At 37.1% G+C, this 23932-nt stretch overlaps 3 protein-coding genes and 1 long non-coding RNA gene across 4 annotated transcripts; 1 reads left to right on the top strand and 3 right to left on the bottom strand.

Annotated features, from left to right (window-relative positions):
* Positions 1-1949: 1949 nt before the first annotated feature.
* On the bottom strand, positions 1950-6115 carry LOC149501007 (uncharacterized). Its single transcript, XM_089734876.1, has 2 exons — positions 5392-6115; positions 1950-2160 (listed from the first exon to the last, which is right to left on the bottom strand). The coding sequence occupies exons 1-2, from the start codon at positions 6067-6069 to the stop codon at positions 2146-2148; spliced, it is 693 nt and encodes a 230-aa protein (XP_089591002.1). The 5' UTR covers positions 6070-6115; the 3' UTR covers positions 1950-2145.
* On the top strand, positions 2158-5896 carry LOC149501008 (uncharacterized). The gene is made up of 2 exons (XR_016324627.1): positions 2158-3915; positions 3968-5896. It is a non-coding gene; the product is annotated as an uncharacterized LOC149501008 (long non-coding RNA).
* A 458-nt stretch (positions 6116-6573) lies between the features above and the next one.
* Positions 6574-13028, bottom strand: UGT44A1 (UDP-glycosyltransferase UGT44A1). Its single transcript, XM_028179032.2, has 4 exons — positions 11388-13028; positions 9249-9471; positions 8088-8304; positions 6574-7163 (listed from the first exon to the last, which is right to left on the bottom strand). Exons 1-4 carry the CDS (start codon positions 12204-12206, stop codon positions 6845-6847), a joined length of 1578 nt encoding a protein of 525 aa, XP_028034833.2. The 5' UTR covers positions 12207-13028; the 3' UTR covers positions 6574-6844.
* Positions 13029-17041: 4013 nt separating this feature from the next.
* Positions 17042-21357, bottom strand: LOC114246500 (collagenase). The gene is made up of 5 exons (XM_028179039.2): positions 20956-21357; positions 20166-20433; positions 19682-19780; positions 18163-18356; positions 17042-17211 (listed from the first exon to the last, which is right to left on the bottom strand). The coding sequence occupies exons 1-5, from the start codon at positions 21175-21177 to the stop codon at positions 17110-17112; spliced, it is 885 nt and encodes a 294-aa protein (XP_028034840.2). The 5' UTR covers positions 21178-21357; the 3' UTR covers positions 17042-17109.
* Between the last annotated feature and the right edge of the window lie 2575 nt (positions 21358-23932).

Genomic DNA, 23932 nt, shown 5'->3' on the forward strand with positions numbered 1-23932 from the left:
AAACGGCCATTTTGGAGACCCCAACTTCCGAATGGAATGGATGCTTCAATAATTGGTTCCATCGTATGGAAAAATTTAATGGGTACATAACAAATTATTATTAGTAGATACATCTTCAAGTAGATTTTGTGGGCAAAGGCGTTTCAAAATTATACCTGAATATTAAGATCTCTAAAACATAATAATTTAAGTCAATATCGTTTTTGATTTCTCTATGATTAACTATAGATATTACAACACTTACGTTATAAATATATTTTAATTTTATAAAAGATTCTTAATTAATAAATCTTATCCTCTTTCAAAGTGAGACCTATACAATACGTATTTAGAAATTACGTTTCACTCTAAGCAAACATGCATGCAGGTAGTAGGAAGTTTCCGCATATAAAAAAATACCTCTAGTAGCTCCATCTAGTATAATAATTTGTTCTCCTTATTACCGAATTACGAATTACGTCAAACATTTTCATACTGCACGACAGCATTGTTCTTTTTTTTCATCATGTATCATGTATCATCTTCGGCCTTGGCGGGATATACCTACATACGTCACGTTACGATGAATGATGAATAAGGCGTTTTAGACATCAAGGTTTTTCAAGCAAGGCAATATTTGTCTACAAAACACAATAAATAATTTTAATATTCATGATCTTCCTTGCGTCGTTTCCGCACCACAGAGGGTCGTGACCATCACGTTTTTACAGGATTGTACTTTTTGTAATGTCCCACGAGCGCTTTCGATTATTGGCTGCGTGAAGGGCTTCGTGGCTGGCTTGTCGGATTGAACCACCGCTCGACTCAATTTCCCTGTCACGAATAGTCTCTCTAAGCTATCGGGTGTTTTCCGAGTAATATGACGAAAGAAATCGAGTGAGCGGCGAAGGCAGAGTATGGACAGTCTTGTCTTAATTATTTAGCAGTTGTTCTAAGATAGACACACTGTGTGCTTAATGCGAGTTTTTTAACGTTCTCGATAGCGTAAAAGTTAGCTCATAATAATATTTGTATGGAATGGGATCGTTTGCGTACGTTTGAAGCTAGGGGCGTTGTTCCAACTGCATACAAAATTGGGTTAACTTTACACTATAGAGAAGGTTAAGAAACTCGCACTAAGCATACTGGTTCTTTTCGTTGTCCAAGTTATCCGGAGCATTCTCCTCCAGCACCACATTTCAAACGCACCTATCTGTTTGCGATCAGCTGCCTTAAGGGTCCAGGTCTCCGCTCCGTATAGAAAAATGGAAAAGACTAGAGTGAGCACCAGTTTTCTGGGTAATTTCTTTCCAGTTTTTACGGAGCTGGGTCATAGCTCCCTTTGCCATTCCGTTACGCCGTCGTATATTATTTTTATAATACAATATTCATGATACATGCCTTTACTATCCCTAAGAAATTCCGAAGGATAAATTTTGGGAGAATACTTTAGGAATCGGTAACTGTGTACGTTTTATGAAATGAATTCGAACAGGATATTTCATTTTTTGAATTTAGAAGATATTTGTACGTATACAGTCAAAATCTGTTATAACGACATCGAAGGGACTGCTCATATTCAGTCGTAAAAACCGATAGTCGTAACAACCGGTGATGCTTAATGTGTATCGTGCAAGTACAAACAAATCGATAGGGAATTATTGGAAAAATATATTTACATAATACGCGATTTTTCTTCAATTTTAATTTGTTTTCTTTTTCTTTGCGACATTTTGAAAGTTTCACGAATAACTCCACAAAGTTTGGTGCGTCTTGTGTATAGATAAGTAACAAACTAACTGAAGAGATATGAAGAAGCGGGCTTTGACTACCGCATGCACGTGTTTTGTTTCTAAGAATTAGAAAAGACCCTACACTAAACTAAATCCTATTGTTTTCTTTCCTGATTTTAATAGCCATTGAAGACAAATGTGGTGTTGCAAATGATGTGACAATAAAAACCAGCAGCGTAACGACAAGTTCTTTTATTTGTGCGAGAATGCAGAAAGCAGGTAGAAATGGCTGGCACGGCTTGTTTTATTAACACTATCCCCCCTTCGTTGGCTTTGGCTGGCGGCGGTGGCGTTGGCTGTGGCGGAAGGGGGCGTGTTAATATGGCTTGGCGGCTTGGCTGGCGGCAGGGCATGACAGCTGACGTCACGTCCGTTACATTCGGCCATCCTGCAACAATTGCTCCCGCAATGGGGAACACACAAAAACATTTAGTTCTCAAATAAATCAATAAGGTCTTCAGTTTCGACCTGCTCATCGGAACTACTAGCGCTATCAGACACATGGGTTATACTTTTATAGGGCCTTAATGAATCTGTTGATACCAGGCCAGTGAAGTTTTTATAACTTCGTAAACCTTTTAGATATACTTCTAATTCGATACCAATTGTTACCTACTACTTTAGTTACTACATACGGACCTGAGTACAAATCGTCTAATTTGGTATTAATCCTAGCGGCGCTACTAACCAGTTGGCGCCTGTCTCTACGATACAAATATGCCTTTTCTTATAAACATGAGCTTTTTTTATATTAATGTTGTGTGTCATTATTGTACTCGCTTGTTTTATCCTAGCTGCAGCTATCTTACGCCGTGCGTCAACAGTTTCTGGTTCGCGACCAAGAAAACATCACATATTGACCTACCAGAGCGCGTAAAGATTAAATCACAAGGCTTGTAGCCGCTGTTACTTTTAATTGTGTTATTTGTGCCTCAAATGACGGAGTTTAAATTATTTGAAGTTTCACTAGGATCAGTTGCCCGCAACACATAAAATTATATGTTTAGTTTGTTCAACCTGGCCAATTAGCGCGCGGACAAGCAATACCGTTTAACGTATGCCTAAACTGTTTATCTTCTGATATATTTTTTTTAAAGTACCTACTCGTAAAAGCTTTCCCGTAGTCTGTCACCACGTAATTCGGGTATCTGGACAAACCCTATTAATATATTTTTCAATGCACGAATGGTCCCGATTGAATTTACAGTACGCGTTAGTTCAGCTATCACAAATTTAGACAACGCATCTTTCATTACGATCATGTACTGGTTGGTGCCCTTTAGATGTCCTACAGAAGGGCATCATGTTATCTTTTTGTACCATGCGCATAGTATCAGATGGTTTAGAGATCGGATATAGACAGTCTTCTTTTTTTTAACATAGTTATCCTTCTCATGTGTACAATAAAGACATGCTGCCACGTATTTCCTAATAAAGCGTGTCATTTTAAGAAACCAATATTGGCTTTTAATCAAAGCTAAACGATGATTTAGATCCACGTGACAAATGTCGTCATAGTGCATTTGTACAATTTTCCATTTAGCCGAAGGGACTGCGAGTCTATTTCCCTTAAAAAAATTTCGAACTAGTTCATAATTATCTTTAACATCAGCGCGACTTCGTCCGCGTGGAATATAGTTCACAAATAATGCTTTATTTTAGAACAAATTTGGTTAGCATAAAAAAACGTTATAGTGAGCCAACCTTAACATATAGATATATGCTATCGCGGACATTTTTTTTTAAAGGGGAACAATTCTGTCACATTATTTTAGCGAAACTTTAACCGCTTCTGCAGCGCAGGCACCGGAAGCTCTTAAAAGGGAAAATAACCCGATTTTGAAACATTTACTGGTACTTCGCTTGTATTGGCCTTAGCGTGACACAATGATGGTCTTAGCGGTCTTAGCGTTATATAGCCTATAACCTTTTATATAGCCTATAACCTTTCAATAAATGGGTTATTTAACACTGAAAGAATTTTTCAAATCGGACCAGCAGTTCTTGAGATTAGCGCGTTCAAACAAACTCTTCAGCTTTATAATGCTAGTATAGATTGCTTTATAATCGAACTAAGCTTTTCGTCCTGACATTGCACAGTACAGAATCAATTAGTAACTTTAAGATAATTTACGTTCATCATGTCAACAGGATGCCTATTAAGCGCGTCTACAAATGTTCCATACGTTCACCAGGTCTATACTCAACACTAATGTCATAATCTTCTTTCAAAACTCACCATCGCGCCATGCGTGGTATAATGCCGCGTTTGGTAAGCGTAGCACAAACCACAGTACAATCAGTTTCTACTATATCATGCTTACCTACTTCATAAACACGGAACCTACGTAGCGATTGTACGACCGCCAGGTTTTGAGCTCTTAACTATGATACACACTCTTCCTTCCTAGTAACCCGGCTAAAATACATAACAGGCCGCAGTGAGTTGTCAGTTTGTTTTTGTAATAGTATACAAGAAATTCCTAAGTTACACGCATCGGTTTGTATTTCTGTAAGAAGCATAGGATTATACAGAGCTAGCATAGGTTTGGAACATAAACTGTTTTTCAGTTGTTCGAAATTCGCGTTATGTTCACGGCCCCACACCCATGATTTATCTTTTTTTTTTTTTTCTTAACACAGTTAATGGACGCGCAAGTAACATATAACCAATAAACTGTCGCACACTATGAGCATTATTTGGCACAGGAAACTGCGAAACGGCCGTCAATTTTTGTTGCACCCGGCTGTATACCGTCTGAAGATATTTTATGACCTAAACAAGTGACTTGTTTCTCCAAGAATGAGCATTTACTCATATTTAATTTGAAGTCTCCACCATAAAATTTCCCAAGTACTTTCTCAATAACTATTGAACCTGATTTTATATCAACCGAGGGTAGAGGTAAATCGTTTAAAATTGCTAGTATCTCGATTTGACCTACATTTATTTTTACTCAATTTCTTTTCTACCCACAGACTCAATTATTTTATTAATTAAACGCATTTAACCACCCCATCTTGAAGAATAATGTGGACAAAAAGAAGAAACGCATGAATACAGATGGCACATATGCTAAACCAAAAGGAGTTCTACTGTACTCGAAATAATGACCTTGCGGCGTAATGAAAGCAGTTGTGTGTCTGGCACAATGCTTAATTTATGGTAGCCCTGGTCTAAATCTAAACTCGTGAAGTACTGTTCGGTGGATACTTTTATATTTTACCATAGCGTTTAACGCACGATAATCAACGCATAGCCTACTGTCGCCGTTCTGTTTCTTAATAAGACCACTGGTGAAGCATGACTAGCTTGAGATTATTTTATAATGCCGGCATCTAAAAGTTAATTAGCTTTAGATTTAACTATCGTTTGTTCATTATGAGAAAGTAAAGGTGGCGATACACGGGCTGATCACTAGTAAGCTTAATTTGCATTTGGACTAAATTGGCAATACCTAAATCATGTGTATTCGTAGCAAAGCAATGCTTATACTGTATTTTTTAAATCTGAATGACCCTTGTTATTCAATGGCTCCTTTTAATTTTTTTTATTTCTACCCTCAAATCTCGAAATATTTGTAATGGCATGGCTAGGGCAAGTAGAAATGCAACACACCTGGCTGTTTGGCTGTGGCTCCTCGCAGCTGTTGGCCCTCGGCAGGACCTCGCCCGGCGGCCACATGATGGTCTCCGAGCTCATGTTGATGACTTTGACGTAGCTGTCTTCGCCGCGCAGCAGCGTCGCAGGCAGGGAGAAGGAAGCTCGTAGCCGTGAATCTCGTAGTGCCGCAGTGGAGTAACCACGTTGCTGCTCTTTTAGTTTCCCTCCACGTGAACCAGAATTATGGAAGGACAGGGCGGCAGGCGCTCTTGGTCCGACGACGTCGAAGTCCCTTTGATTTGATTGTTCCAGGTTCTTCATCCTGTAGCTCAAGTATCGCCTTGTGGACCTCCTTCTGAAGCAATTTTTCAACACCTTCCTCGCCAGTGGAATAGGAGCTTCATCTTCTTCAAACTTGTCAGAAGACCGAGAGATCTGAGCGTGTATATGACGTTGTTTCATTTCTTTATGCCACTTCTGATTGTTGCAAATGATGTGACAATAAAAACCAGCAGCGTAACGACAAGTTCTTTTATTTGTGCGAGAATGCAGAAAGCAGGTAGAAATGGCTGGCACGGCTTGTTTTATTAACACTATCCCCCCTTCGTTGGCTTTGGCTGGCGGCGGTGGCGTTGGCTGTGGCGGAAGGGGGCGTGTTAATATGGCTTGGCGGCTTGGCTGGCGGCAGGGCATGACAGCTGACGTCACGTCCGTTACAGTGGATACCTATTCAAATTGTTTACAATACAGCTTAGCCGGTCGTTCTAACAGATCTAATTCTCCGAAATATTAGTTAAATTAAATGTGGTCGTTTTATGAGGTATGTCGGTATTACCAATGTCGTAGAAAGCAATATTTTTAATAAGGCGGTCATATGGCATTCAGCCGGGACCTTTGTTCTTGGTTATTATAACCGGCATGTTGTATTAAACGATGTCGCAGTAAACGGTTTTGACTGTATATGTATAAACACATAATATAATATACACGTATAGACCTAATAATAATATACATACAATATATACATATAATATTCCTGAAAGTCGAATTTTTAACTGTCCAACAGTAAAATACAATTTATATTTCTCGTGGTACTGGTCATAAGTTCGATAACGCCAAATTTTTTTTGTATAGAAACTACCATCTAAAATCAATATTCACGAGTAATGTACAGTGCTCAATAACAAAATACGACCATAAAGTAAATAAGCTTTTATTTAACATTAATTCACAGATACACTCTTTGAGACAGACTCTTTGAGTAAGAACAGGTAGTGGTCTTAGTTATTTGACGTACACTATATGCTTAAAAATAAATTAACAGTCAAACTGATAAATCGTATAAAAAAATTTAAAATTCTCAAGCCCACAATCCTTATTAGCATGTCCATTGTAAACACTAAGCATCTCTAAATACAGAGATCTTTACTATAGCGATAAAGATCACGTTCTATCTCCATTGAGTTATTCATTCGAATTTTACTCTTTTTCTTTTCCTTGTATCCCCTACGTCATCGCCGTTTCCGGAATCAGCTCGACAGCAACAACAGCAAAGGGTTCTGAGGATTTTGTATAAAGCGTAGAACAGGATATAAACAACGATTGCCACAAACAATAACACGTCTAGCTGCAATTGTTGATATAGTGGTGCTTGTGACGACAAAGGCTGAAGATTGGGAGCTCCTTGGTATCGAGCTACGTATTCCGTCCAATAGATGGCGTTTTCCAAAGGCGACAAAGAACGGTCGTGCCACAGCCTGGACGTCAGTTTTGCTTGTTGTTGCCTCCTAAAGGAAACATACAAAATCTTTTGTACATATCGCAATTTGATAACAAACATAATATGATATACTTTCTTTATACTAATTTACTATCATATTTATATGGGGTGATAATAAGCTAGACTTGCCACTGAGAATATACGCCTTAATAATTTTTCAGTCAGTTTTTTTTTTTTTCCTTACCTATGCTGATAGCCTTGGGAGGCTATTTCAGCTTCGCCCTAACATGTAGGTGAGCTCACGGGCCACAAACCAGAGTGTTGCTAACACTGGCCCTAGCAAGAGCAGTGCTTCGCAGAATCTGCCACCGGATCGGAAACGCTACCCGCTGAGAAGATCCGACGAGAAACTCAGTGGGCTGTGTCTGTGGGTTAATTCGCTCGTAAATCCAGCCCTTCGTTGCAGGAGATTCTCAGTGGCGAACGCACAGTATCATTCTCTGAGTATTGTACCAGCGTACCGAGATCGCCAGCCGGTATTTGTTGGTGTTAGTGCGTATTGACCCACGAGTAGTTACCACACTCCTACTTTTTTCTGCCGTGATGTAAGCATTCGTTCCAGTTTTAAGTGTGGGACATCCGGTGACAGAATTCAATTGACAAATAGAAAAAAAATCAAATTAGATTGAGACCAGACGTCATGTTTTAAGGTGTTTGACGGTATTAACCTTGCAACATCTATGACCTTTAAAAACCACTAATAGATGTAGTGCTCGATGAGTGTATTCATCTATCTTAGCAACAATAAAAGGTTATATGCTTAGCAGGTCATGGGCACAAGCGAATCGGTAACGTGTTCTTTATTTTTGCAACAAGCAATCGCAGGTCTGAAACATGAGATAGTCGTTAAGCCGATTAAGATTCCTGCTAGACGATGTGGTGTCTATGGCCTCAGAAAAAAAAACGATTCATTAATAATATAAAAAATTACTTCGCATCCAAAACTTCATTGACTGCACCCAGTAGATGTTCTTTATTTAAATCCTGGTAATGCACTATGGTCGCCATGCCGGCGTCTTGCATTGCTGCTGCATTGCCATATTGATCTCCAAATAAGGGAATAGCCACCACAGGGATACCAGCGTCGATAGCTTCAATGGTGCTCAATATACCGGCATGGGTGATGAATGCTTTTACATTGTCGTGCTCTGTAAACAATGAATTAACTCTTCAGTTTAAGTCTTAAAAGGTATTTATTGTTTAACATTACGTCGTGGCCTTTTTTCGGGTTGGGGGCCGAAACTCTTAAGAGATTCCCGGGCCTAGAGGACGTGCGGCATATGTGGGATACGGCCGAAAATATTAAAGGGAGTCCTCGTGGCCTTATAGGATGAGATATACCGTGTATCAATCGATACAACTGTCTTAGCATTCAAATACCGCAAGCAGGTACAGCTTTCACTTTCAACAAAGGACTTCCACGTTGAAGGATCGTGAAGAAAGTCAAATCCAAAATCATTTAAGTGTCAAGGCGTATTGTAAGTTCACACGGACCATTGTCATCGTCTTGCCAGTTTCTGTCGCGAAGTAGTCATGCGATCCGGTTTGGATGGTGGGATAGCTTTTACATTAGGTATTCCGACGCCAAGACTCAATGTGGGTGGCGACATTGATGTAGTGATCTTTATGAACTGCAGTAATCAATCAATACTAGGTGAGCCTTGAGCTCGTTTTTCTACGAATGCTATCAAAAAGTTTTCATAATTTTTGGAACTGTAGATAAGCAGATGATGCTATTGCCCAGGCGGGCATAGGCCTGTTAGACCACGACCAGACCAGACTATTAAGACATGAAATCCATAATTGAGACACTAAGCTGCAGTTTCTATTGTATGGATATAATGGTCCTACCTTCTGAAATGGAACGCACAACTACTTCACTGATAACGGTATGCCCTATTACCAATTTTTACTTCGTTATGAATATGGTGTTAGTTTTTATTTTATTAATTACTGATCAGAAATATGTTCAGACTTTAAGTTTTATTTGCTTTTGGTTGAGGACCTGAAAATCAAGAGGCGACGCTGTGCTTGGTGATCAATCGAATTAGATTAAATGGGTCTAATTAACAGATGAATATTTAATTCTTACTTAAAATGTCATATTGGGGTAGCCACTTCATTGTCATAACATTTCTTGGCAGGTTTTGTATGGCTGCTCCGTCCCATTTCCAAAGTACCCTGTGGGGTAGTTTTCTGAAGGTGAGGAGGAGTTCAGCCAGCTTTTCGGCAGGCAGGGTGGAATCTTTTACCGTTGAACCCAAGTTCACGTAGACGACACCATGCTGAGCCTCGTTTATAAATCTCTCGATTTCCTAAAAAAAACATATTTTTTATGTCTGTAAAAACAAATTTTTTTATTGCTTAGATGGGTGGACGAGCTCACAGTCCACCTGGTGTTAAGTGGTTTCTGGAGCCCATAGATATCCACAGCGTAAATGCGCCACCCACCTTGAGATATAAGTTCTAAGGTCTCAAGTATAGTTTAGCCCTTCAGATATTGGGGTATTAATTCATATGTGGTTGTCTAAACGCAAAAGAAGTATAAATATATAATACATAGAATAAATAAACATATTTTAAGCCGACATTTCTTGTACTCTTTCGGAAATATAGGCCCTAAACGTTTGAGGAAGGCAATCTATGGACGACAGTCGTAAAGGGATAAATTACCACTAAGGATTCCGTAATGCAAACCACTACTTCAAAATAAATAACACAACAAAGGCACCCCCTTTTCAATTTTATTTGTCGAAATGTTAGGACTTCTCATTTAACATGATCGAGTTCTATAAATGGCCTCACAATAATACTTTTTGACTAAATAAACTGCACTTTTTGTACTCACGTGTCAAGTATTTGAGAACAAAGTATATACGTAGGTACATATGTAGTGTCAATTACACGAAGAAAAAAAAACGAAGTGGATCGTATCCAAGGCCACGGAATATACTAGTATTGTTAAATTTTATTCGCTCTCTTGAATTTGATTAGTGTCGTCAATGTGTGTTGATAATGTTTCGCATCATACTTTCAAATCTTCTATCAATTGGTGAATAAGTAGGGCATTAATGATTTTGATAATCTCCATGCAGAATTTATTTAATATTCTGAGTTGGCTTTTAAATATTGTTTTATGTTTTTATTGTTCTTGTAAAATTTACTGTAGTCATATCTCTCAGTTAGTAATATAAAAACACAGATACTTAATGCGGTAGCGGTCGAAACTCATGTTTCGCGACAGGTGATAACCAATAATTCATAAATATCAGAAAGTTTATCATCAACAAGTCGTAAATCAGTCATACCAAGTACACGGTCGAACTGTGAAAGTTTCCCTTTGCATTCGGCAACATCAAAATATAACATTTTTTTACCGCTTTCTATGGCAGACAAGTTTGCGGCCAAGTGATGACGTAATAGTATTTGAAATGTGATGTGGCCCTTTGGGCGTAGTGTTTAATTTGGAAAGTTTTTACAAACCTTAGAACATTCCTTAGTTCAAAAATCGTCTCTCAGTTGATTTTAAATTCAGTGTTAGAGGTGCACACTGAGACCTTAAAATTTTGATTAGTTTTAGATTGCAAAGATAGCTAGCAATAATAATACTACGTTTGTAGATAATACACTTGACAAAATACAATTGACCGATGTTATGAGATGCCCGTCATTAATGAGTAGGTACAGACAGGGAGGAATTAAGAGCCAAATCGTGAAGTGTGAATAGAAAGTCTTTTAGATGAAGTAGTTTGCTTCGGATTTTTAATTTAAACATCATTTAGAATAATTCCGTACAATAATAATAGTGTTAATCACAGACTTGTCAATAAATATGCGCCATTGTTTGCTGTTCGACAAACTTTATATTTTAGATTAGAATAAATATCATATTTCGTTATTTTTCGCCAATTAGACTGTTTATTGTTTGAAAAAAGGTGCTCAGGAATCGCTACAAGATGCCTTCCAAGACTGTGTAGAATCCTGATCCCTTGAGACTGCAAAGGTGCAAGTATCGAAAATGACGTTACCTAGGTATACGTTTTGATTAAATAATAACAATAATGAAGGATTTTGAATTTTTTAATTTATATTGGCAACTTCGTGATTTAACGCCTAATCCTAAAATTATTCTCATGGAATTGTTGCCTGTATCATAAACACTTAAATTACTATGGAAGCAAAGTTTTATTGTGAAATATTTTATTAAGTGTAATGTTGTTTTCATACTCACTGTTGGAATGATTTTTGGAGGTCTCACGTGTATGCCGCCAATATCTATCACGTTATCAGGCCTGGAGATACCCCCAAAAACGGATTGATGTGTGTTTACAAACACTAAACTAGCATTTGACGCAAGCATTTCGAGAGACGGAAGGTTGTCTCCTAAATATTTATATAAGTACACGTGATCTGTGATTTGTGAACCAACATAGTACACCCAGTTTGTAATATGATACAATATGTAACCTCTTACTCGGTCTAGGAACCAAGGATTTTTTCCGTACGATAAGCCGCTTTGGGTTACATAAGCTGCATTGAAATTGATACCTAATCGATTGTAGTGCCAAGGCTGTAAAGGCTTCGGGTTCAATGCTATGTACGGCGCACTCAAATTTGCCGCCAATGCTATTCCGCAGTCACTGTTAAATGATTCGACCAGTACGACGTCATATTGAGGCCGCGTCCTAATCAAATGCAGTACTTGATTATTATTCATGAGAGTTTTGCAATCATCGTTGCCGGCTTTTGTCGCCACTAGTGTTTCAAAGGGCACTCGCGACACTTCACTGCCTATCACTGACTCAAAAGATAAACCTTTATACACATGTCTGTCACTTAATAAAATGTCTTTGTACGAAGCCGGAGCATCTGACATCGGAAAGTGACTGATCAGGGTCAAATCGTTGTTTCGATTTGCTAGTTCTTTAAATAAATCACGGTAAGTCAGATAGTTGGTGCGATCCAGCGATGGAAATATTCCCAGTATTTTATAACAGTCAGTTGTTAGTATTATTGTCACGAAAATACAAACAATTGTGCGTTTTGTCATATTGATGCAGACACGTACGAGTTACTGCACAGTTAGTTGGCTACTAGGGCGTAAAATGCAAATGGGAGTCCGCTGACGTAGTTACCTAATAATAGGTAGAAATCGTGAGGTAATGATTCCACTGACGATGCCACGATTTCGTAAGTGTTAAAAATATTTTTGATCTCACTACATAGCAGTGATATTGAACTTCATATTACATAAATAAGCATAGGCACAGACAGTGGCTGTTCTTTGTTTAAAACTGATAGCCAACTGTTTTATTTATATAGTGAAGTACGTACAAAATTCAAGCGATAACAATGTTAACACTTTTATAAAATATGTGTACCTAACACAATTATTTCAAAGATACAACAATAAATTCTTATTTTAATTAACCTAATTCACCAAGATTGTGACCGAGCGCGTTTTTCGTTTTAAATGCGAATATTAAATTTCTTGCATGTTTAAATATACACAAACATCATAGTTCTTTAGATGATGTTGTCCACGACGATCTATTACAGGTTGCACACTCATTCACACATCACACTGTTACGTTGATAATGTTATTTTATAATAATATTATGACGTCATACAATTCACAGTGACATCACACCAAATATATCACAAAAAATATGGTTAATGCATAGCAGTCAGAACATCATTGTACTGTTTTAAAATGGATAATAATCGTATTTATTTATCCTGAATTATGGACATAGATTATACACTTAATATATTTGAGATTATGGATTTCCGGAACAGTGATGGAACTTGTAGCCCTACTTAACCTAAAATGTGTTTACTGTGTTTTCGATTGGCTTTAGTAGCGGCATCTGTGAGCTATTTTATGAACTAAAAGCGCAAAATTAGACACGCCCCTGCGTATATGCTTCTAATAATTTATCAGAGATGGCACAGTACTGTCTTCGCCTAGACTGCGTTTCTGTATGATTTCTTTCTGGTAAATATTGTCGGGGCATAATATACTTAATAGACAGATAGAGTTTTAAATTCAACCCGACAAGTTAACAAACTTAAGCTAGAAATTTTAAAGTAGGTAATGATTTCAATAAGAGTAAGACTCGTGCTTGTTGCAATCCTCTAGGACATTTTGAACGGATAGTTAGTGAACCAGCTACGTATAAAAAAAAACAAAAAATACCTAAGAATGTTACGTATAATTACAATATTTGAATGCACAACATGTACTTACAATTTACGTAAACAAATAATAAATGTAACTTTTTAGCGGCGCGGCGGTTAGAAAACATTTTTGTTTTATCCCAGAACCATGTGGTCAGTCCAAGGGCGGATCCAGCTTTGGTGCCAGGAGGGGTCACATAGTCATGGTCAAGTCAAGAACTTATAATTTATTTTTGATAACAATAGATACGAGTAAAAAGTATGTATGTTATTAATGTACGTAAGTACTGTACTTAAAAATATTTATTCTTTATTGTACACTTGAAAAACTTAACACATAATAACTTGTACATATACACGTACATATTGTCATCTTCTCTTGAAGATATCCAGAGAAGCACTATCACGCCCGGAATGAGGCAGATTATTTAATTCCATAACCGTGGTCCTAAAATCATCATATTCAATATGTGGTCCACCTAGATACTGGAACCAGCTCAGGGAGGGGGTCATGACCCCCATGACCCCCCCTGGATCCGCCCTTAGGTCAGTCCGATCTGTTTTATTTGTTTTTCTGCATTAAGAATAGACCCGATAATAAGGCTTTCGCTGCTGTCAGTCTTAATATGGTCTTAACGTCTCATAGGTCCAGAAGAGAGCTGTGGCGGTAGTTAGCTCAATCTTCAATAACACAATTTAATAATCTCTTTTTATTTATTGCCCTTGTAGGCAGACGAGCACACGGCCCACCTGATGGTGAGTGGTTATTTCCCCCTGTGTTATAATCACCGTAAATATATACGAGACGATAACTTTCAAAACCCGTATAATAGTAAGTAGTATCTTTAACAAAAATAATGACTTCAATCGAGTATTTCAGACACGATTAATGAACGAATTTTTTATTTATTTATTTAATGAAGATGTTGATGTGGTACATTATTATATTCTTTGTATACTGTGTACGTAATAAAACATTGGTTTTGCAATACGCCTTGCAATGTATTGCCGACGCCGCCACGACAACACACCGTTGCAAGGCTTCTATAAATAGGGTTGTCAACGTGATAAATAAATACACAGACTAAGGGTTTTTTTATTACATCTTACTGGTGATAGGCCGTATATTTAGTCTGCACGTGTCGGTACCACCATCCTGTCTATTACTAGCATACAGCACTTAAGCGCTCCGGTTTGAAGAGTGGGGTATCCATTATACAATGTAATTGAGACTTTAACCTCATGTTGCAATGGCTGCATTCACGTTGTGATGTATATATGCTCCGGTATTTTCTAAAAACCAGGTGAGTCGTGACTTTCTTTACTCATCTTTGCCAAATAAAAAATAAAATAAAATAAACCAGATGGTTTGCATTTATGTTTTGGAACGAAGTTCCTTATGGGACGATGCGGAGGGGTACCCTAACCGGCAAGAACCGTATAGTCTACGTGATGACGGTTATTATTATTATTATTCATAGAAATAGCTGTTTCTTTGTATATTATTATTATATATTTTTTATAAATTATTGTGAATAATAATAATAATCATCATCATAATAAAAAATGTATACCCGAATAATTAATTTCTTTATACCTCGAATAGAACTTAAAATTAATATTTTTATAATAAGGAACTTCCTATCCGGTGTCCCACGACACCACACATCTTCTTTTTTATATATATTCATGGTAGGTAAAAGAGCATTCCTACTACGGACTGATGAAGGGATGGGATCTTTAATTAGTAACAGAGATCGAAGATCGGTACTTCCTTTGATCAAATCATTGTGGCTGCGAATCTCAAGTTAGTGGTTTGCTCTAAGCAACAATTGCCTGTTCAGTCGGAGCCGATGCGTGTAGATACGTTCTACTATTTACTGGGTTGTTATTTAAGTTACGATATCCTTTTATAAATCAAAAGCATAGCCTTAAATACGAACGTGACGAAAGTGCTGCTGTATAGTTTTATATAGATGCATACTTTCTACTGGTATCTACTTTGTTTTTTAAATGAAAACGAATTTAGAAGAAAAACTATTATATTATTAGGAAATAAGTGAGACCTAATTTATTGCATATTCTCGACGTTTTGCTGATAAAATTGCCTCGAATATAAATTATAATTTATAACATACTTGAATTTAAAAAAAAAACAAGAAAAAATAGAATCATTTATTATTTAAAATGTAACAACCCTATAAATTTAAAACCAGACTGTCGGATTAACACGAATTATAGTGTTTTACTAAGTTGTTTACATGTAAAAAAGATGAGACAGAATATACCCTTGCCTAAACTCTTCAAAGTTAAACTTACACTGGCGATATTGGCCGACGCTGGGTAAACGTGACGGATACGCTTTAAGGTGCCCGAAATAGTTGTATAGATATAAATTTAGCCCACATTTACGTCTTAAGTAATGATAAATGGAGAGTGTTTTGCAAAGTATATCACTGGGAGATAAGGTCACGATCCATGCCGCCCACCTTGAGACGTGAGGTCGCAAACTGCGTTGTAGCGTAATTGGTTCGTAGCCTGTGCGGATCCATAATGCCCTATTACCAGAGATTAAACAAATTTATAAATTTTGTATAGTTCGTTTGACACTTTGAATATTTTTTTTAATAGCCCTTGTAACCAGACGACCTGATGGTGAGTGGTTATTGACGTTCATGGACGTCAGCAATCCCCGAAAGCTGAGCCAAGCCGCTGCCTACCACAAAGTATTTATTTAAAGGACAGTTCACGTAAGGATATTCCTTGCTACGTACAAAAATGTTTGCTTTAAACATTAAAGTTAAACATACATATATTATTAAGATATCTCTTTCAACTGGTGGTAGGAATTGTGAGTCCGCACGGGTAGGTACTACCACCCCGCCTATTTCTGCCGTGAAGCAGTAATGCGATTCGGCTTGAAGGATGGGGCAGCCGTTGTAACTATACTGAGACCTTAGAACTTATATCTCAAGGTGGGTGGCGCATTTATGTTGTAGATGTCTATGGGCTCCAGTAACCACCTAACACCAGGTGGGCTGTTAGCTCGTCCATCCAACTAAGCAATAAAAAAAAAAACTAACTGCGAAAGAGATTTTGAAGGAAAGACCCAAACGGTCTATTAATGTTTTTATTATAAATCAATTTGTATGAGGCATTGGGCGGCCTACACCACCATCGTATAAAAATGTAATTACAAAAGGGAAGTTCTCGGTCTCTTAAATATAGATTTACCCTTTGAAGAGCGATTTTGTCGCGAATTCTTAGTCGAAATTATGTTGGATTATCGCAATTACTGGAATTGAATTATTAGAATGTAAAGAATGTATTATTTTATCAAAACCTATTTCTTTTCCAGCCTATGATTTTTTTAAAATATAAATTGCTTTGAAATAATATAATGCATATTGCGGTTTATGACGACGCTAGTTAAAATTTCAACGCATTAAAAAGATATTGAGATGTTCTTGTTACCTATATTTTGATAGCGTCTTTAACATAATACTCGTAATTCATTTTTAATCCGTTCCACTTTTATAATATTCTTAATCCTATTAACAATAGTTGTGTTCAATTAATGTTAAATTAACAATAGTTAAATTATTATTCAAAATTCAACACCGCTTTTTTTTAAAGATTTTGTAATGTATTTTGACAATTACCACAGAATTACAAAATAAGACCTTATAAATAATAAAAGACGCTTTCGCTTGAATAAAATTTAATGATAAATGTGCAAAATTCAGATACATCGTTTTCCAAACAAATTTTACTAAATTGAATGGATCCAAGATACGAAAGACGAAACTCTAGAAAAACCAGAAGGTAAACCATTAGTGCATCCTGATGTTGCGAAGAAAGAACTTACGCCGATCTGGAAAAAAAGATTGGACGCTTAAGTTAAAATTACCCGGAGATAAAATGCCTCACGTATTAAATCATTAGATACAATAATTTGAAACGTCTTTTAGTTAAAGTTTTTGGGGGTTATATAGATTTTTTTGTCAGAATTGCTGTTTTGCTATCTGCTTAATTAACTTATTTTTCTGACAGAGTTCGGTCAATAACTGGGTACTCTACTCTCGGGTTGCAATAGCTTAAAGATTCTAACAAGAACCTAGAAGAAGCGCTGTAAGCTGAAAAACATATGCCATAGTTGGTCCTTCTAAATCATCCTGTCTGCAACTACCGTGATGAGGTGGATCAAGTTCTTGTACGTTACTGTGTAAAAACTGCGCCTTATGCAATAAAATATAGTAACTTAAATAAAAGATAGTAATATTCTTGGAGCACATGCTCTGGTCTGAAACGGTTAAGAATATAATTGGACAGGGATCGCTGTTTTACGGGAGTTTACGCTGGACTTGGCCTTGAATAAAGATATATGTATAGGCTTTGGTGTGGCCGTAACAGATCCACGTGGATCGCAGCAACTGATGTCCTTATGCATAGTCCAACCACCATTAGATTCATGCCAATACTTTAAATGTGAAAATTGTATATTTGGAGCAGTGATACAAGCAACCCTTTTTTATGCAGTTTTTTATTCTTTTGACAGTACCAATTAAAAGCGTGTGGAGCCGCGCATGCGTATGGTATCAATAATAAATACTATTATGACAGTGTTGTGTATTCTGGCAGTCTTGTAGTGTAGAAATTTTCATAGTGTAGAAATTTGAGATACACATTACATTTAGTTAAAGTGAATATTGACAAAATAATTAAGTCATGCATTTGAATTGATCGCTATGGATGAATAAATACTAAATGAACAGTGAACAATGTGGTACTTGACAATGTTTAGCGGGTCACAAATATTTCTCACCAAAACTCGTCTAGTGTTGATATTCACGACCAGAGGTCCACCGGTGTCGCCTGGACAGGCGCCCCTGTTATTAGCGCCACTGGTACAGAGGTGATGGGCTTGAATAACATTTCCGTAAGATCTGATGCATTCTGCGTTGTTGATTACGGGCAGGTTGACCGAACTTATTGCTTGAAAAAGGCCTACAGAAGCTCCTAGAATCAGACACCAGAAAATTTGTCATCTGTATTGATCAAAATATGAATTTTTTATCTCATAGCTTAGTATATGAGTTGCATTATTGTTTAGTTTTTATTTTATTATTAGTATTTTATGGTTATTCAGGTTCGCATTACAGCATGAATGCCGCATCAGGGCAAATTCTCATTAAAATTGAAATAAAGGTTATCCTACATTTCAAATCACGGTAGATGTCTGCTTCGCGGCAGAAATTAGATATTACTATGAAATCGACTCGTGAGTGTTTGAACAGCCGCGAGAAAAAAAAACGAGTTTTAAATATTTTTACTTAAACGTACTAAAATTTATATTTTTAATTTTTATTTAAACGTCTAGCGGAAGAGGAATTTTAAGGTTGATTAACCATTAACCTAATTAAATCCGTTTTAGAAGAAATTTATGAATAATTTGTTTTAATAGCTGACCCAAAATAAAGTAATTTTGAGAGCGATTTATTTGAAATACGAACATTGTGCATATTCATGAGATCAAGTTAAAAATACACGATCTTATCGGCCGTTCAAAATCGTGTTTTGATGTAGTTCAGAAAATCAACAAGTAAAATTCGTGTGAATTTAACGAAGTGCGAATTTAATATCTGTAAACCCGTAGAGAATATACACGGATATGTATTTCCCTTTGTTTTATGCACTCAATTATCGTTTATCTATAGAATAACTTCATAACGAGCCAAAAATCATTAATTTGTAAATTCATTGATCCAATATATAATATAAAATACATTTTACTATGCGATCTGTTTTTAATATGTTATATTATTTTTTCTTCGGTTACCGCGTGTCGTAAATATAAAAACTATTAAAATTGCCAAAAAGAAAATAGCTAAAAAAATTACCCTTTGTATAATCTATTTTCACGGCCTAATCATGTGTTGGACACGCTCAACTAATGTATTACTCACTGTTATTCAAATATTGCGTTTTTGCATACAGAAATAACTAACAGCATATGAAACCTGATTGTCTATTTGATTTGGATATTATTTTGTATGGTTAAACTGTAAAATATGTATTCGAAACAGAGGATATATTGAATTGGAAGTAGTTGAATTTTGTAGAAGCATTTTAGATTGCCACATACCTTGACTGACTCATTTTCGTAAGTGATTTAATGAGATAGATACGAGCTAATGTGATCATAGTTTTCGGTATAAGCGTAAGACAGAACTAAACACAAATATGAGTACATGTTTTGTCTAAAAACAAACCGATTCTTCCTTGCTATGCTGTTACCGAAATGCTTCTGAAATTTCATTCAAAAGCTAGTTTTAAATACAAACCATTACTAGTGACTCCAAATCCAGAAAGAACCGCTGTGCGTCCCTCAAAACTTTCATTAATTTCACTGCCTGAAGGTAAATTGACGGCTTGAATCATTGCTGGAAAATAAGCAAAACATCCTAATGTTATTTTATTCATATTATTGAACTAGCGTGGACGGCCAAATGAGCTATTAGTCACATTTGTAGGTAATGGGTCTATTGAAACTACAACATGTGTATGGCCATTCCCCGCGGAGGTTGCAAACCCGTGTTCAAAAATATTTATGTATCTGTTTTCTTGCTAATATGCCAGCAATATCGTATTCTTGTTTCTACGTGTTCCATGCAACATTGTTGAATTTTATTTTAGCGATAGATCGATATACCATACAATGCAAATCTATTTAATAATTACATTTAAGACAACAAATCCGTCTTTGGTTAGTGACGTCTCCAGATACTCAACGCGACTCTAAAACGAAAATAGCATAGGTGTACTTACTTGAAAAAGAAATTCTTGGTACAAGTATGATAGCGATATCATTTGCTACAATCCACGGGTTGTATCCTGGGTGTAGAGCAACTCCAGTTGCGGTGAGTCTAGTGCCGCCAGTGAATAGCATATTGGAGCCAAGAACTGCGGTGATGGAAGCCACAATGTTGTTGCCATCGTTTTGGCAATGGGCAGCTGTCAAGATTCGCGTATCCGAAATGACGGTACCACCACATACCGAGTTGCGAATGGCACTTATAGTAAGAATTAATCCTGCCTAAGATGTTTAAAGTTTCAAGTTAAAGTTTGAAGTCGTCGTGGCCTAAAGGATAAGAAGTCCGGTGCATTCGTATGTAGCGATGCACCGGTGTTCGAATCCCGCAGGCGGGTACCAATTTTTCTGATGAAATACGTACTTAACAAATGTTCACGATTAACTTCCACGGTGAAGGAATAACATCGTGTAATAAAAATCAAACCCGCAAAATTATAAATTGCGTAATTACTGGTGGTAGGACCTCTTGTGAGTCCGCACGGGTAGGTACCACCTCCCTGCCTATTTCAGCCGTGAAGCAGTAATGCGTTTCGGTTTGAAGGGTGGGGCAGCCGTTGTAACTATACTGAGATCTTAGAACTTATATCTCAAGGTGCGTGGCGCATTTACGTTGTGGATGTCTATGGGCTCCAGTTACCAGTTAACACCAGGTGGGCTGTGAGCTCGTCCACTCATCTAAGCAATAAAAAAAAAATATATATATTCGATATTCTGAGAAATTTTGAGGCTTAGAATGACACTTACTTGGTAGGGTACTGAGAAGATAGTGGTAGTCGAACCTCCTGCAATGCGTTGTCCGGAACGAATTAATTCTCTTTCACCATACCAAATCTTTTTAGCCTCTGGGATTCCTATTCGGTCATGATAGTTATAAATACCAAGTTCTGAGAGTGCTGTTCTTTCTGAGGCTTTTGTTAAAGTCAGCGCTACAACGAAAAAACCTAACCCTTTCAACATAAACATCATGACTTCTCAAATAAAACGTTGGCCACTGGCAACAGCTTTTAAATAAGGTAATTAATGAAACTGATAAGCGTATCTATAAGATTAACAATCCTGTTATCGCTAACCTCTAAATAATCCTGAATCGAAGGCACGTGTCCAATGTAAGACTTATCAAAATCTTCAATTAGTTGTAACTAACGTTATTAAAATTGAGAACATAGATGTATGTTCCAAATATATGTTCCAAACAAAAAAATTATAGATCAAGTAAATACATTAAGTACCTATCGTAAAACTATTTTTTTTTAACAATATACATGGTGTCCCAGAAAGAATGGATAATCCTGAAACACTTCATAGTAGAGTTATTGGGGACACAAAATAAAAAAAAAATCCCAGGTACCAAATTACCATATTACGTATTTAATAAAAAAAAGTTGATATTTTCAATACTGCGGTGCGTTTCTGGAATATAAAACAGCTACAAATAAATGAAATCCATATGTTTTTTGGTGTTACAATATTCTACATGGACTATAGGAATATGCAGGAAATCATATGAGTAACTAGTGTAATTTTTTACAAAAGTTAATCTGAACCTAAATTTTAATCATGGAATTTGGTATTTTTTCTGTGTTTTTAATTTGGGTACAACCTAAGATTTTTTTTTTTATTTTTTATTTCGAGTCCTGAATAGCTCTACTATTATTAGGTGTTTCAGGATTATCCATTCTTTCTGGGACATCCTATATATCACTTTAATTATGCGAATCTAATTATGTAAGTATATTGGTATGTACGTGATATAATTATATATGTACGTGATGTTATTTTTCTTCACAATTACTCTTTTCTAGATTTTTTTCTAAAAAAACCGGTTGTTTTGAAGACATCGTTATTAGCGATATGACCGCCTATTGTACAATTATAACTGGTGTAAGTGTCGGAAGTATACGAGACTAGAACAATCTCACCTATACTCCGAATATCAAATATCTTTATCGAACATATCGACTACAGCCGAGTACCGAGCCCGGATATGAAATATTATAGTAGACACGTGTTTAAATGATTTAGATTTGACCAAATAGATAGAAATTGACGTTTATGTAAGAACGAACGTATCTAGGAAACGTCAAATTTCAGTGCCAACGTTATCGAATATTTGTGCAAACCCGGATATGTTTTTATAGTTATGCTAGATATATTTTTTATTGTCATCAGTAGAGAAATTTCTGAAGAGAAAAAATTTCATACTCTTGGTAAATGTTACTCTGTATACTGGTTTTTTACTGGTGGTAGGACCTTTTGTGAGTCCGCGCGGGTAGGTACCACCGCCCTGCCTATTTCTGCCGTGAAGCAGTAATGCGTTTCGGTTTGAAGGGTGGGGCAACCGTTGTAACTATACTGAGATCTTAGAACTTATATCTCAAGGTGGGTGGCGCATTTACGTTGTAGATGTCCATGGGCTCCAGTAACCACTTAACACCAAGTGGGCTGTGAGCTCGTCCACCCATCTAAGCAATAAAATAAAAATAAATAAAATACATAATACGTATAAGTACAAAATGTATAGGGCGTTGAAATAACGTATTTAAAGTTGACACGAGACTTCTAAACTAGCCTAAAGATAATTGAAAAGAAAATATGTTTACTAAACTAACATAATAAATATGATGATGTTTTCGTTAGTTAATATTTCGTTACGCCTCAATATAATCTGAAGGCATCCACTCACTACGCTTCTACATACTAGATTCCATGTTGTCATGGTCTAAAAAATAAGACGCCCGGTACAATCTTATTTAATTATGTACGGTATTCAAATAACGCCTTTTTTGCTGGCAGTGGGCCAATCTTCGTACGAGGTGTCGAGGTGTAGGGGACGCGCGCGTGTTTTTGAGACTGGATGATCTGCAGATATTGGGGGCAGACCGCTTACCTAAGGCGTTTTTAGGGTCCTTCTTACCAAATGATTCCCATTGTATTCTCTCACATGACGTGCGATCTCCGTCTGAGGTCAGAATCCTTGCAGAGTACGGTGATTCCCTCGGTTAACCTAATCCCATCGTTAGGATGCCCAATCAAGGCGTCGTCAACGACCAACGACACCAGCATCAATGGTACGGTAGCCCGTCAGGCCGTCCGGGCTTTGCGCTGATGTTTCGGGGTATCCCGCTAGGTTAGAACCTGCCTGACAGGTCGGAACGTGGCACTCCTACGGCCGGGGTGCATTTCCTCAGTACATGCGGTGACGCGGATCCCACTCCCGCCGAAGCGTAACTCCGATCTCCTCAAGTCGCCTTGTGATCATCACCGGGTGGAGACTGCTCCCTAACTGGGACCGAAGCTGGACGAAGGCCTTCTTTTCGGCACCTGGCTCGGTGGCGATGGCATGACACCTAGAGGGAACAAGAGCTCTACGTTTGCCATTCGGCCGCCTCCTTCTGTCAGTTGGTGGACTCGCAAACGTCGAGCATCGCCAGTCAGGAATTCAAATCACGCATGTGTCGACATTTTTGACAAATAAGATACATAGCACATGTTCATAGCACTTCCACTATGAATTTCGTGTAATAATAATATATTAGTATAATAGTAATATAACTATCAAATGTGTAACAATGGGCAGTCTTATTTCTTTAGTGATCTATTCAAAGTAATCCTGTACGGCGCATAACTAAAACTCTTTTTTTTTTTTTTTTTATTTTTTTATGATTGAGAGATTACTGGTGGCCCGGAGGCCTTTCCAGCTTCACCAGGACAGGTGGGCGAG

This window comes from Bombyx mandarina, chromosome 18 (assembly GCF_030267445.1).
Source record: "Bombyx mandarina strain Sakado chromosome 18, ASM3026744v2".
In the NCBI taxonomy this organism is placed as follows: domain Eukaryota; kingdom Metazoa; phylum Arthropoda; class Insecta; order Lepidoptera; family Bombycidae; genus Bombyx; species Bombyx mandarina.